Raw genomic sequence first — 16,346 nt, 5'->3', positions numbered from 1 at the left:
GGCACGGGAGTGTTTAGTGAGGAGTACCCAGCAAAAGGCCTGAAGCAACAGGATTTGCACAGAGATCTTTTCTTCTTTCAGGAGGTGGATAGGTTCATCAACTTGAGGGGATTGCACAGTTGGACCAGATTCATGCTCCACAGGGTGGGGGAAGTAGTAGTACTGATGCTCGGACACTTAAAAGCTTTAGAGAGCTTCAAATATCCAACTGCAGGGTGTAACATGTAAGAAACTGGCTTGGGGAAAACATAGAAACTTAAGGGAATGAGCCCATGCAAATATCTAATGGAAACCATGACAGGGCCATAGATAGCGACTTAAACCTTCAGGAAAGCTATGGGCTCAAACTGAAGAAATTTCAAAAAATTTTGGATGGGAATTTTGGCATTTTTAGTCAAGATACCCTTATCCTGCCAGCAATGAGTCCAGACCCTGTAAACGTAGCATAAACTCTACTGTAAGAAGAGTAATGTCAGAGCCAGTGCCACGTCTTGGGGACACAGGATGAGGAGGTGCAAAAGAAGAGCATCTTCAACTCACTTGGCAACTATTAGGATCAAAGAGGGAAAGCTTTTGTTGTAACTGACATCAGCACAGCTGCAGAGAAGGTCAGTCAGCATAAGAAAGCTGTTCTGCCACTACTCCTTGATCCAGAAGACAAATGCAAAAAGTGGTGGATATAGCTATTTTTAAGCAAAGAAGAAAAGTATCTGACAGTTGCCACATAGGTACATTGTCTTCACACACAATTTTTTAAGTACAAGTTGAATATGACATACCACAAATCTGTCTCAAATGGTAATTTTAAATATAAAGAATTAAATCTAAATGTTAACATTTCAAAACAAAATGTTTTTAAATGTGGCTTTGAGCTAAAATACCTTTCTGCCATCACTTGCATGACAGTTGACATTTAATGGTGTAAGAAGAGCCATCATCTTTTCTTCATTACCACCCCTAGAAAAAAAGATTGTTTAAACAAACATGGGACATTTTGGCCAATTGATACTGCACATAAAAACAACTTTAGTTGCTTTCACTATTTACAGTGTTGCACAAATAGCAGAATCAACAAAACAGCTATTTGGGATGTTTCAAACCTACTAAAAATATCTTCTACAAAGGATTTCAAATTATACAATATGAACATTGACATATTACAAGCCAGTAGCTACTGTGCATCACATCTTGTCTAATATTAATTGGCTATTTTCATCAACACTGCCTAACAAGTAACCCTATGGTTCTGCACTGTAAGTAGAGCCTGTGATGGGGGTACACCAGACCCTCTGAGGACCCCTGCTGGAGGCCTCGTAGCCCTGCCACACCCTGCCCCCAAAAAAGGCAGTGTAGAGGGTCCTCCAAGCTGCCTAGAGTGGCTCTGTGGGATGCAGCCTTGTATAAGAACAGCTCCAGGGGCAGAGGGTGTTTGGTTCCTTTCTGGAGCTGTAGGAGTGTGGTGGCTGATGGAACTACAGAACCCTGGACAGGGCAGAACAGTCCGAAGCTGGGGAGAGTGAAAAGAAGCCCTGAGCTAGACGCTGGGACTCCATTAGGACAAGGTCCTGAGGTAAGGGTGCCATAATTGTTTTATTAATTTCACCCAAAAAATGACTGCCCAAGGCCTAGTATGTACTCAGAAAGCAATCAAAGTTAATTTGTATGCGTTATTAAAAAGTGGGTTATTCTGAAAATAACGCCATATGCAAATTGTTTTCTACATTTAATACATACCTGGCACTTTCTAAGAGTTCATCCTTCTTGTATTCACCTGAAAGTGAAGAGAAAATTATTTCTTTACCTATCAAAAGCAAACAATCCATGAATAAAAGCTTTTATGATCTAAAGTTTTCTGCTTATCCTCCTCTTTCAGTATTTAGAGAGCAGTCTCCAGCTGTTTCCCCTCTTTAAAACAATTAGCACTTTATGCACTTGAAATTCTGATAGGTTCTGTCACCTATACTTGGGGTCTGGCCACAAATAAATAGAAATTAAACTAGTATTTAAGAAAAATCCAGAACAGCATATTACTTTGAAATAGGAGCACTGGTAGCCATAATCTATCAGTTACTGATTTAAAAAGACACCACTTACCAGTCAGCACCGCTTTGGCAGATGGGTCTGCCAAATCCAAAGCTGTCCTTCCATCTGTATTACGGATGGCTGGTTCAGCACCATGCTGCAGCAGTACTATAAAATAGCAAAGTCTCTTATGTGAAACAACGATGATAGAAATTGGGCTTTTGAAATATGGCTTGTCATCCCACCAAGACCTATCAACAGAATGGCCCAGTTGGAGAGTCTCTTGATTCCCTTGTCCAAACCCTACATATGTTGAGGCCACCTAATTTGGCTCTGATTAACTAATCATAACTAATATCCCTGAAATGTCAGACATGCTCTTATGCCACAGTAAACTTACCAAAATTGCTTCTGGCAAATTGGACAAGACAACTGGAAGATAAGAGCTCAAACTTGTATTTAACTTCTTGACCACTTTAACTGTTTAATACTCTTCACAGCTCTCATAACTACCTAGTTAAAACACAAATTCAATTAAATCTGTTGGCTTTCGTGAAGACTGATGCCTCTAACTTGGGGGGAGAAGGGGGGAGGCACAAAACACCAGAACTAAGTCATTATGTTAAAGTTCCTGTTGCTTCCATGTGTTATGGAGACCAGCAGCAGGGCAGGATAGATGGGTCTAAGACAGAGTGTGGGAAGAGAGAAAGACCACTTAGTAGTCAAAATACTACTCCTAAAATAAACCTACTTTACATGACTACTTTTCCCCTGCCCCCACCTCTCTCGCCACCTGAGAACCATATAAGGTAGAAGGGGGATTTTTGCATTTCTGCAACATGTAATATGTGTCAACAGATTTTTATATGTCAAGTTTCCGCTCATAGTAAATTTTTCGTTTCCGTGAGAGTGAACCTGACAAACTAGAATTTAGTGATGAGCAGAGATTGGTTTGTTTTTGTTTTTTTTAAAAAGAACTGGGCTTTGCAGGGTTTTAATCTCACACAAGTCAGTTGAGGGGGAAATCTGATTAAGTTACCTATGCAGACATCAATCTTGCCCTTAATGGCAGCTTCATGAAGAGGAGTATAGTTCCAATTATCCCGCGCATTAGGATCTGCACCATGACGCAAAAGAAGATTGACAACTTCAGCGTGACCGAAAGAGCAGGCATTATGAAGAGGAATGAGACCACCATCATCTCGTGCATGGACATTGGCACCACTGTGAAGCAAATATTCAACTACATCCTTCCGACCAAAAACCTAAAACAAAAGATGACTCTGTATTAAACCACTAGGCATTGAAAGATCAGAAAGGCCAAGGATTAAATTAGAAAACAAGACACTTAAATAAGGAAACTGCTATAGAAGAAACCACAACTGAGTTCTCTGCTCCAGCAATACTTTTATTGAAACCAACAAATTAAAATTAAAAACCCTACATGTAATGCTAAAGAGTATACTGATACTATACCTACATGTATATAGTCTAACTACAGCTGTCTTGGTCAGAATGCTAGAACAAACAGTAATAACCTGAAAATATCAGGTAACATTAGTGCAGGACATTGACAAGCATAGGGAGGAAAGATGGGTGAATGCTTAAGGTGCCCCTAGCACTCCGGAAAACTAGGTTAAATTCCCTGCTCTACTACAGACTTCCTCTGTGAGCGTGGGCAAGTCACTAAGACCTTGTTTATACACACAACTACAATTATATCATTACAAGCCCCAGTGTGGACTCTCCACTCCAGTCCCTGCTTCCCCCCCAAAAACACTCTCTAAGGCTCTCGTTCTTGGTAGAGCCCAGACTACAGACCATGATCTCCATGCAGCAAGTAGTTAAGCTGCTACCTCTGAGAGGTGCAAGCAGACTGATTTCCTCTGCGTGCAGCACCCAGACAGTCTGGGTGCCATGGTTTTCCAGTGATTAAGGCTTTTCTGGTGTTTCAATTTACACACACACTATTGAGCTGCATATTAGACCTTGCTTCACTTGGCCAATGAATAATAAGAACATTCACAGTCACCAGAGAATCAGAAATATATAAAGAATATATATACTTCTTTAGGGTTGGGCTTTTGACTGGTCAAGAAATAACTACTCAACCGACCAGCCAAACATTGCCAAATGATGTAAAATATGGTTATATTTTACAGAACTAATTTAATAGAATAGTAACAAAAAAGAATATAATGTTATGGTCTCCAGTAGCATAGCCTTAGATCATGGTCTCCAATCTTTTCATGCACAAGATCATTTTAAAATTTAAATGCAACCCAGGATCTACCCCTCCCCTTCCCTGAGGCTCTGCCCTGCCCTCTCCATCCACCCACCATCGCTCACTCTCCCCCACTCTCACTCACTTTCACCAGGCTGGGGCAGGGGGTTGGGGTGAAGGATACAAGCTCTGGGAGGGAGTATGGGTGCAGGAGGGGTGTGGGCTCGTGCTGGGAAGCGCTTACGTCAGGCGGTGGCGCAGCAGGGCTAAGGTAGACTGCCTGCCTGCCCTGGCCCCATGCCACTCCTGGAAGTGATCATCATGCTAGGGAGGGTGGGGCCACGTGGCTCCACGTGCTGTCTCTCTCTGCAAGCACTGCCCCCGCAGCTCCCATTGGCTGCAGTTCCCCCATTCCCTGCATTCCCCATTCCCAGGCAATGGGAGCTGCGAGGGCTGTCCTTACAGGCAAGAACAGCACATGGAGACCCCTGCCCTGCCCTGCCCCGCCCCGTCCCACCCCTCCACTCCCCTCCCCCGTGACCTCAAGGGCATGCTGGCCACTTCCGGGAGCAGTACAGGGCCAGAGCAGGCAGGGAGCCTGCCTTAGCCCCTCTGCACCACCAGACTTTTAGTGGCCAGAGATTGTGATAGACTGGCAGAGGCTCCAGGATCAACCAGTTGATTACGATTTACAGGTTGGTGATCACTGCCTTAGATTCATACTTATGCCTAATTACAAAAAAAGTTACTTTACTGAGTTATTTTAACTCAGAAAAATGCAAAAACAATCAAATGAAGCTCTAAAAAAATGAATTACTACCTTTTAGCAATTAGATGTGTATGTTATTCCAGACTCAACGGTTACAAAAGAAATATGAAATTAGAAATAAAACTATAAAAGGAGAGTCATTTTTAAATGCACCTATGCTAGGTAGGTAACAGGCCAACTCCTCAAACCTCTTGCTTCCATCATCTGCTTCATCTATATCTGTCAAAACACAGCAGTATTGCCTTAGTCTGACAATTACTGAGTCAACTCTTCATCTGCCATTTTCTTCTCTAATCTTAAACTGTGATACATGCTCACTAGCTTCCCACTGGAGGTCTTCACTCTATTTCTTGTTTTTGAAAATTTCTCCTCAAACCTATCCATTTCATTCCACACATGTAGTAGTACACAGAAGTACTAAAAGAATTTCTGCCACTGTAGCTAGAGTGCAAGGACGACACAACCCTTACCACCATGACGAAGAAGCAACCTGTTCTGATTCAACTGCTGGGATTTTACTCCATTGTTTTAGGACTAAACTGGCTGCTTCTTGCTTTATAATTTGCTACCTCCATCCAAACTGTTTATATATCCTTTGAAATTTGCAACAGCCACTGAGGTCACGAGATTAATCAAATTCATCATCAGAAAAGTCCTGGCCCAGGAAGCGTGGTTCAAGAAGGCAGGCAGCAATACAGGCAGGAGTGATCACTTGATTTTTTTCTATGATATTCTTTTACATTTGTTTTCTCTTGAGCTTTTGTAAGTGGACTGTATTCAGTATTCTCACAAATAAGTTAATGTTCAGGTACGCTTTCTTGGCATCAGACAATGCAGATCATTTTCCATATTTTGAGTGGCTATGGCTTAAAGCAGTGAAATAAATTGAGTTTTGCATCCAAAAATATTGTCAAGAATGTCAGTAAAGATTACTCTTCTACTCCTTCAACAGCAGCTGTTGAAGAGCCTTCTTACCTATTTGAAGAACACAGACATTTAATAGAAGATGTCCATTATATTGAGTAAGCCTTGTCATACTCAGATGAAACAGAGCTGTACTAAATTATGCTATAGAATGGCTGCTGGGCATTTGATTTTGAAAAATCTGATGATGCTCTTCTCTTTTGGCGTATGATGAGAAAGCTGACAGATTTTCAACATCACCAGTGAAAAGTTGCATCTTATGTGCAGCACATATGTAACACAGAAGGTGTGGATATTAATTTTCACAAAGCCCAAGCAGCTTCATATTATCCATGCTGTTGGTCACAACCAAAATATTTTGTGGACCCAATGTATTTTTTTTTAAACTGGTCAGCAATATGTTGAGAAATGTGGTGATGCTCCAGTTGTGCATTGGAATGAGTAAAACACTGGTTGCTGACTTGTCACTACGAAGTTGATGACTCACTCATTGCAAATATTACTCCATCCATCAAACACTAGACACATGTGAGGAGCTTGCACAATATGAACAACTCTTTTTCAAGTTGCCTTCTTTGACATTCAAAAGACTTCCTGCAAATATCTGGTACTTTGTAAATTGGATGCAACCTATAAAAAAAATTCTAGCATATGAGGATTTTCAACTACATGAAATGGTGATCTCATGACATAAATACATCCAAACACACAGTCAAGGTCATTTTCTGGTCATGATCAGTTCTATCCAAAAACCTCTTTATCAATTTGATGAACATCTGAAGACTTTCCATGAGTAGGAGTTCTGAAGCTGCTAAAGTAGAAAAATTCTTATTAGAAGGTGAAGAAATGGAATTAGCTTTACTTTCACTGTCACTCGTATCTCTTCATCAAAAGGCTCCATGCTTCATAATTCTGCTGTTGAAGACTACGTAGAAAGAGAATGCACAGGAGAAAAATGTCTCCTCCCCGCCCCCCCAAAAGTGACCGCAATAATCTCTTTAACAGTGGCTGGACACATCACAAGAATTCAGGAAGTGTTTCTGTATTCTGTCTACATGTTACATACTCAGAACAACAAAACTTGCACTCAACTTTAAAATTTTTTTCATTTTCACCCCTCATAAAAAAAAGTTCATAAAAATGATTTTGGCTTTTCCTGACTCTGTCGTCACAATTATAAATGCATCACTATTTCTAAAATGCTTCTCTCGATTAAAAAATATCTCTTGTACTTAAATCAAACAGTACCCATTCAGTTCTATTTCTAACTACTGCTGTTCCAGAATATTTAAGACAATAATAATGTCTTCAGGCATGCCGCCCCCTCCCTCCAAAGACCCTTAAGGTGAAGACATGCTGGTAGACTGACTTATAGGCTAATGGGGATTGTGCCTGCCAGGTGTATGAACACTGCAACTCTAGCTGGGACTTGGGCTAGACACCTGGGCTCAGACCTGGAGGACAGGGTAGGCTAAAGCTGGGGTAGATAGCCCAAGTCTTTGCTGGTACCACAACATCAATAGTTATTTTTTAACACACTAGTGTGAGCCCCTCCAACACAAGTCTCACTGACATATCCTTACAGATTCTCAGAGGGAGGGCAGCCCCTTCTTCCTGCAGCAAACACAATGGACTCAAAAGCAGCAGGAGAATCAGAACAGGAAGGGAGTAGCAGCCTCTAAAGAAATGCAATGTCACATCTCCTTCAGCACAGAATTTTTTCATAGGATCAACATGGCATAGCTGGAGGTATGTGAAGGGGATTTTTTTGAGGGGGAGGAATGAGTGCTTATTTACATGAGCTTTTAATGTATATTGTTTAGCTTTGCTGAAGATCAGAAAGGTGTTGGGGGTTTTCTTAAACTGATTTTTGTTAAGAGAGGCTTAGGGATAGTCTACACTGGCAATGCTAAAGCACTGCCATGGCAGCACTTTAACGTGGCTTGTGTGGTCACGGCCCAGCACTGGGAGAGAGGTCTCCCAGCACTCTAAAAAAACAAAACCAAAAAAAAAAAAAAAAAAAACTACTACGTCTGCAAGGGGTGTGGCTCCCAGTGCTCGTGCACTGTCTACACTGGCACTTTACAGCACTGAAACTTGCAGAGCTCAGGGGTGTGTGTTTTTCATACCCCGGAGAGTGAAAGTTGCAGCGCTGTAAATTGCCAGTGTAGACAAGCCCTTTAATGGCTGTGCCTCTTTGCTCCTTGTGCTGGGGGAGGTGGTTTAATAACTGAACAGTCCTATACCTACCTCACTCCTTTCTGAGTTAACTTCTGTATGTTTGTCTAGTAAATTTAGATTGTAAGATATTTGGGGCAGAGACTATATCTTTTGTCTTGTTTAATGTGCTTTGCAAACCACCATGTACTCCAGTGCCTTAGTATACAAATAAAGATCTTCACACAATGTTTTCCTTGAAGATTCCAGACAATCAAAATGCTCATCTTTCTATTAGTTCACCTCTTTCCCTAACCAATAGCATTAGCATGAAATAAAATGGACGATTGACACTTAAGTAGGCTTGCTAACCGATGGCACTATGACGCAATCAAAAAGGTAGGCCCAGGCTGCTGCCTACATTAAAGCGTTCCTGCTGAAATAACTGACCATGTTTGACTGGACAAATAACAGGTGGTCAACTGACTGGCTTGCCAAGTCAAAACCGCATCCTTAAAAGCATAACCCAACCATTAAAGCAGGGTGTACACATTAGCTTTTATAATGGTATAACTATTTTGGTTAGGGGTATTTTTTTTTAAACTGAACAATTATGATCAGGTACAACTCCCAGCATGGATGCAGTTATGCCAGTATAACAGCATCTTATAATAGTACAGTTTCTTTCTCTTTCTGTACAGGAATAGCTACTGGTATAAGGCACCTTTATATCCGTATAACCGAAACCCCCCTGGGGAGTGCATGGGGGTGGGGGAAAGGAGGGGCATGTTTTACCATTTTTCACTATATCAGTGTAGTTAATAAAGTACAACTTTTGTGTTTAGTCAAGTCTTAACTTCCTGGAATAAGGAAGAAATAGTATACCAGAGTACATTAACTATTACTCGATTTGGTATGAAAATTCTTATGAGCTTCCAAGTATACTGCAACACCTCTGAACATGTCAGCAGCAGCAGTGTTTAAAGCTGGGATCTCTGAATCTAAAACCATGAGCCTCTCAATTTTCTGAGGAAAAGATCCAGTTAGCTTAAAGGCTGTGAAGCAAAAATGTTCTTGTAGTCCAGCCACGAGTGGGGGGAACAGATGGCTAAACTGCAATATGGATACACAACTATTTTAAAAAGTGATAATGGAAGGATGAAGTTTCTGGAAGGAAACTTAAAACCTCAACAGCAGCAGCTTCCTTCAAAAAACATTTATGTTGGAAAGAGGCTAGGTTTTTGTTTTGTTTTTTTACTGTAGAGTACCTATATTTAAGTTTCATAAGAAAAAATGTTAAAGTAAATTGTGTATAAACATTAAACAAATAGAAAAATTAGTTATGAATATGCTGGCACTTAGCCTATTTTTAACATACTTGTACTTGCACTTTCTTGGTTTGGAAGCAAACTGGGTTCTGTATTCTAATTCACTGACCAAATTTTGCTGCAGCAAAAATTTAGGTTTTCGGGTTGGTTTTCGTTTTGTTTTAAAGATATAGAATATAGGTCTCTTGAAGAGCCAATGTCTCATTTCTCTAGTTAGTCCATTTTCCAAGCAGAGAAAAAGAACCAACCACAAGCTTTTATTACTTATCATTCGGGGTGGGGTGGGGGGGAGGGGGTGAGAAAACGTAAATCTTCCATCTACCAGAAACCTTCCAACAGACAACCTATTCAAGTCTGTAACGGTCAACATTACACACGGAAGATCCCGACTGAAGGCAAGTAGATTTCTTACCAATTTAAAGTTTTCACTGTCTCCCCATTCATTGGCTCAAAACAATCTGAATGTCCCCCATAAGTATAAGTATAGTTTAATTCTGAAATTGTACACTGGGGGAAAATTTAGTGACTTTGCACAGCTACAATTTCAGGAAGTTCACCACTTCTATATTCAGTGATCCCTAATACAATTATACATATCTGAACAAAAGTGAAGCATGAACAGATTTTTTTTTTTTTAAATAAACACTTAGGTGAGGCTTTACGTTCTGATTAAGCTGCTGGAAAGCAAAAAATGTAGCCAATTTAACAAAGCACTGCAAAATTCCACTTGTCTGCTCATGTAGGGCAAGTAATATTTTTAAGTAAAATATCAATTTTTGTCCATGGAGTGGACAAGCAAATTATGCATAAACTGGCATGTGACAATTATGCAAGCCTGGTTTAATGTAATCTTGCACTAACACAATCCTAAATTTATATAAAGCAGTTTTGTAATGGTGTTAGTCCAATGCTGGCTACATCTTAACTATTTCTCTAATTGAAAATGCACCAGCACTGGAAATCTTGTCCATTTTTTGAAGTTTTGACGGTTCTCTCTTTTCAAGAAGCTAAGATGACTTAGGGCACTTGCTCATGCATATCCTACTCATAGAACTAAATCTTACAGGATGCGATTGATGCCTATGAAGGTCCTTTAGGCACTTCAGAATTATCTTTCTCTCTACAGAAGAGGCACAAGTTTTTTTTTTTTATGGAGAAACCAAAAACCCTAGTGAGCAGAGTAGATTGATTTTTAAATGAGGATTTAAATCACCATGTGGGAAAACTTAAAGTTAAATCAACTTTCCAATTTGTACTTCCTTTATTTTCTAGAGAGGTGCATCATCATTGGTTGATATAACCATTAAAGCAGGGATTCTCAAACTGGGGGTCACAAGGTAATTACATGGGGGTGTGTCACAAGCTGTCAGCCTCCACCCCAAACCCCATTTTGCCTCCAGCATTTATAATGCTGTTAAATATACTTTAAAGTGTTTTTAATTTATAAGGGGGAGGGGGTCCGCACTGAAGCTTGCTATGTGAAAGGGATCACCAGTATAAAAGTTTGAGAATCACTGCATTAAAGCATGCTGATTTATAACTAAATAGAGCCTTTATACCAGATTAAGTACATCTTTCTGCTGTCTAGGAGAGGTACACGTCTATGTATTTATTCAAGCAATCATACAGCTAGTGATGATAGCTGAGGATCTTCCTCTGTCTACTTCTGTGATAGGTCTTATTTAGACTTTTACTTGACTGACTTCCTGGACTTTCCTCAGGATTTGAAACTGATTTATATCCGTATTCTCTTGCTTCTCATCAATTCTAACAGTATTTATGTATAGTCACTAGGAGAGGCTCCTGTGTCCTCTTGGCATTGGGTTAATTTCCCTGCAAGTTATTTGTATACTTCATTGCCTAGGAGCTGTAGTCACAGACCAGGACCCCACTTACTAGTTGCTGTACAAACATAGATGTGAGGGACAATCCCTGCTCCAAAGAGTTTACAAACTAAGTATATCTGTTCCTCATATCTTCTGTTTTGTTTGTTTGTTTGTTTTTAAACTTGAATGTTTAGCTCCTAGGAAGGGCATTCTGGCTACTACAAATCCCTTGAATTTGTGGCATTTTCTAGTTGTTATGCTCCACGACAAAGTGTTGCCTGCCTGCAGATCATCATCCTAGGACCGGTCTACACCTAGAATTTAGGCTGACAATGCTCAGGGGAATGAAAAAGTCATACCTCCTGAGACGCGTCACCTCCTCTTAGACAAGAGGATTAACTAGAGTGACAGAAAAACCCTTTCATCAACTTAATGTGTGTCAACACTATGGCCATAGCTGTGCTTCTGTAGCATAGATCTAGCCTTACACATGCCCCTAACTTTTGCTAATTGGACTTGATTACATGCCTACTTTGTGCAGAGAGTGACACTCTTGACTTAAGCTTCAATACAACTTAACTGCGCCAGGTTCATCTTATGTGTGCAATGGAGTTAAGAAACATCAAGATTAATCTCCACCAAGATCCGCTGCTTCATTGTTTCCAGATAGCAGCACATGCATAAGAACAGCCAGTTCTCTCAACCCTTTTCAGTTAGACCATGAGGAAGAACAGAAATCCATTATTTAAGGAATGCGAGAGAGAGGCTGCATTTATTTACAGTCTAAGCCAGAGTGACAATACAAGGGAAAAAGAAACACACATTCCCTGGTATAGTGCCATCATCTCTGTTGCAAAGCAACAACCTACAGGATAAGTACACTTCTCCAGAACTGAACTAAACCAAATAAAAAAGGTTGCCTAGCACAAGCATTAATACAAAAGTGTGCACACCCAACCTTCTTAACAGAGGTTCTGCTGTGCAAAACTACAGCAGAGCCTTTATTACCACTTCCTGGTAGGTTACTTCTATCTTCAGTAGTCCAGTAATTCTCCAGAGACAGAAGACAGAGAGAGCAGCCCTTATTATTCACACCCTGAATAATGGAACAAAAAAAAAAAACCAACCCCAAACACGAGTTTGCTACCAATCACATTACTCTTTTTCATTTACTAGAGTTAGGTTCACAGTGGAAAAGTTCCATTCAATGGAAGGCTATAAGTCCAGGGTTCTCAAACTTGGGGTCAGGACCCCACAGGGGATCACAGGTTATTACATGGGGGGTCCACAAGCGGTCAGCCTCCACCGCAAACCTTGCTTTGCCGCCAGCATTTATAATGGTGTTAAATATATAAAAAAGTATTTTTAATTTATAAGAGGAGTCACATTCAGAGGTTTGCTATGTGAAAGAGATCACCAGTATAACAGTTTGAGAAACACTGCTATATCTTCTCAAGAGAGATTGACAGGTAGGTCTCTCCACCAGAAAGATCCTGCAGTTCTGGGAGGGAAGACATCAGTAACTGCCTTGTAATCCTCCTGTGTTCAGGAACCAAAGGGAGGAATGTGGAACAAACGGCCTCTCCCAACATCTCTGCTACCTAGTGGCATACACCACCTGTCTCATTCTATTGGGAATTTAATCTAAGTGTGATTAATTTAAGGTTATTCAGAGTCTTTAAAGTTCCACTGGACAAAACTAAGTAGGGTTATTCTTATCTAGGATTTATAGGGACTATAATGTGAGCATCCCTTCAGTAATTAAAAATAGATTACCTTCTAACTCCCAAGCCTATAGTAGAAATAGCTTAACTGGCTAACAAAAGAATTTGAGTTTATGAATCAACTGAAGGTGTGCTGTGTGTAAAAATCTTATTGAAAGAAATTAGTTTGGTACTTAGGTTTTGAAAGCATGAGGAGTTCCATAGTTTAATAGAGTTGTCTTATGTGTTCATAAGCTTCCCTTAAATAGTAAACTATTTCACAGTTTCAGTGGAACACAGCTATCTTGCAAGAGGCTTTTAGGTAATTAGGGCCAACCCAACGAAGGCCTTTGAATATGAGAAGTCACACCTTCAGCAGGACTCTCTTCAATGGGGAATCCGAGCAGAGCGGAGCAGCAAGGCTACATGTTCATAATGACCTACGGCACCTTAGAGACTAACAATTTTATTTGAGCATAAGCTTTCGTGAGCTACAGTTCACTTCATCGGATGCATAGCTCACGAAAGCTTATGCTCAAATAAATTTGTTAGTCTCTAAGGTGCCACAAGTACTCCTTTTCTTTTTGCGAATACAGACTAACACGGCTGCTACTCTGAAACCTGTCATAATTACCTATGTTTGGCAAACAATGGGCTGCTGATTTTGTACTATTTCCATCCTGAGTATTTATCCCTAGAAATGAGTTGCAATATACAAGCTTAAAGTGTTTAGACAGCTACAATTAGGTCTGTGCCTGAAGCGATAGGGCACAATCTCCTGGCCAGCTGCAATGACTACTTTGTGATGTCATGGTTATTTAGGCATCCAAAAGCATTGAATCCAAGCAATGCTCATTTACAAGTGACAACAACAACATCTGATGAAGTGAGCTGTAGCTCACAAAAGCTTATGCTCAAATAAATTTGTTAGTCTCTAAGGTGCCACAAGTACTCCTTTTCTTTTAACAAAAACAACAAAAAGTGTGGTACTTACATTGTCTGACAGGTCCTAGTAACAGAGGGCAGTTTTAAAATCAACATGAGCTAAGCTAATTATTCTCATCTCTCAGTCCAGATACTTAAATACCCTACTCACCGTAGGACATAAAGTATCTCCTAACATTTCTGTAGAGCAGAAAGCATTAATACTCCAATTTTCCAGGAGGGGAATCAACGCAGCTCCCAAGAGTGAAAGAAAGGACTTGTCAAACAGGAAGTTTGGAAACACAGCCAACACCTGACCTCAGATCGCCTGAGGCCTGATCCAGCACCTTAGCCAGAAAGCCATACCAGCCAGTCAGCGGCCACCGTCTTCCGTTCAGCTGGGCAGGCCCCAACCTCTATGGCACTTGGGACTCTGACCATCACCACCTGGGTGTTTGGCGCCCGGCAAGCAGGGCGGATCGCCAGGCTGGCGTGTGCACAACTGAACGGGGGGTGGGCAACCCCCCAACTCACGTCCCTGAAGCACAGACAGCCCCTTTTGCGGAGACACGCTGTGCAGAGCCCGGAGCCCCCAACGCCGGCCGCTAGCGGAGCCGACGGGGCCAGGCTCCCGGATTCGCGCTTTGGGCAGTCACCAGGCGGCTCGGGCCAGCTGCGTGGCACAGCCGGGCGCGGGCTCGCTCCCGCACAGGCCCGGGCGGGAGTCGCCGGCCCGGCCAGAGCAGACGGGCGCCCGGTACCTGCGGCGAAGTGCAGGGGGCTGGACTTCCTGCCCGCCGTGTCCCTGCCGTTCACGTTCTCGGGCCGCACCAGCCGCTTAACCCGCTCCACGTCCCCGTTCCTGCAGGCCTCGAACAGCTCCCGGGCCGGCTCCGCCGCGGGCCCGTAGCCCGGCGCCTCCGCCAAGGGGGCCACCCCGCCCGCGCCCCGCCGCCCGGCCATGGCGCTCCCCTTCCCGGCAGCGTTTCGAGCGTCTGTCACAGGCCGCCCCCCGCCATGGCCCCGGCTCCCGACACGCGTCGCTACAGGAGGAAGCGAACCCGGCCAGACATCCCCCCCCCCCCGGCAGCTCCAGCAGCCTGAGCCAGACACGCTGCGCGTGCGTCCGCCTTGGGGGAGGGGCTGGGTGCGCGCCACATAGAGCATGCGCAGAAAGGACAGCCGCCGCCAGACTAAACGCCGGAGCATGCGTATTGCTGCGTGCGCGAGGCGAAACTCACCCAGCGCCTGAGCGCAGCGCAGAGACTCGGAGTCCGTGGCGGTCTAGGCAGGGGGCGGGGCCGAGTCCGTGTGAGAGCCCGGCGGTGAGGTGAGGGACCGCTCCCGGCGCACTAGTGCCGCGGCACCTCAGGGCAGGTGGTGGGCGGGCCTTCGCTTCTGACGAAATAGCGATGGCCCTCGGGGAGCCCGCAGCACCAGCCCGGCGGGGCTGTGGTGGCGCAGCGGTGTCATGGCTCAGGACAAGGCAGTCTGCCCGTGGTGCCAGGCGGCCGCGTAGCGGCTGCTCCAAGGCAGCCTGGAGCGCTCCTGTGGACATCATAAAACCATCTTCAGCAGAGGGGGTACCGATGTCTCCAGGCAAAGCTCTCCCCCGGATATAGCGCTGTCCACACCGTGCTTAGGTCGAGGTAACTTACCTCACTCAGGGGGTGGCTTATTCACACCCTTGAGCAACAGAAGGGGTTGTGTACAAGCCCTGAGATGAGTAAAGTGCGGGTCTAGTTGCATTTTACTGCCTAAATCACTACATCCTCTTTCCTCTTAAATCCCCTAGTGATTCTATACACAGAGCACCAAGGCATAGGTTAGATGAGGTCAAGGGCAGCCCAGGTATTTAATTTTTAGGTGGATGCTGCCCATAGTTTTCTGGTAGGTCCAAAGAGACCATAGGCCATAAAAGTAATCACAAACTGACTGTATATCACTTGGCAAAACGGCCCCTTTAATCAGAGAGAGCTGAATGAGTGTAGAGTCAAGTAAGAAGTGAAGTCAAACTCATGGGCTTGGGGCTTGTATACTGCCATCTGTCTCTCTTTAAGGCACCAGCTGAGTCTAGACTTGTCTTCACTGCTTGCTTGGAGTTTATAGCTTGATAAAACTGAAGTGCCTTCACTGTTTACCTGGAATAGCTCACATGCATTAGTGACAAGCCCTCTGTGGCAGGTCAGTCCCTCAGTCTATCACTCACTAAATTCTTCCTAAACATCGGCGAGCTGCTCCTATTCCCATCTTCAGGTATGAGGCTTTGCTTTCTTGAAGAATAAGCTTTATTAAACCAAACCCTGACCTTTGCTGAAATTTAAACAGGAGTTTCAGGCCAGATTGTCACATGCACACACTGCAGTCCCCCATTCTCTTGGAATTTGTGGGCAAAACAGCAGAAGCGTAATTTTAAAAATCAGCAAAAAGAAAAGGAGTACTTGTGGCACCTTAGAGACTAACAAATTT

General features: G+C 42.9%; 1 protein-coding gene and 1 long non-coding RNA gene across 2 annotated transcripts in view; both read right to left on the bottom strand.

Annotated features, from left to right (window-relative positions):
* TNKS2 (tankyrase 2) overlaps positions 1-14,918 on the bottom strand; it is a 69,386-nt gene extending 54,468 nt beyond the window's left edge. The window contains 5 exon segments of the mRNA XM_038409201.2: positions 882-957; positions 1,735-1,771; positions 2,095-2,190; positions 3,062-3,285; positions 14,638-14,918. Coding sequence (XP_038265129.1) covers positions 882-957; positions 1,735-1,771; positions 2,095-2,190; positions 3,062-3,285; positions 14,638-14,840 — 636 coding nt within the window. The 5' untranslated portion in view covers positions 14,841-14,918.
* On the bottom strand, positions 13,153-14,630 carry LOC122460924. The gene is made up of 2 exons (XR_006282547.1): positions 13,588-14,630; positions 13,153-13,393 (listed from the first exon to the last, which is right to left on the bottom strand). It is a non-coding gene; the product is annotated as an uncharacterized LOC122460924 (long non-coding RNA).
* Positions 14,919-16,346: the final 1,428 nt, after the last annotated feature.

This window comes from Dermochelys coriacea, chromosome 7 (assembly GCF_009764565.3).
Source record: "Dermochelys coriacea isolate rDerCor1 chromosome 7, rDerCor1.pri.v4, whole genome shotgun sequence".
Lineage (NCBI taxonomy): Eukaryota > Metazoa > Chordata > Testudines > Dermochelyidae > Dermochelys > Dermochelys coriacea.
Note: the sequence above shows the minus strand (reverse complement) of the source record. Positions and strands in the feature narration are given on the sequence as shown.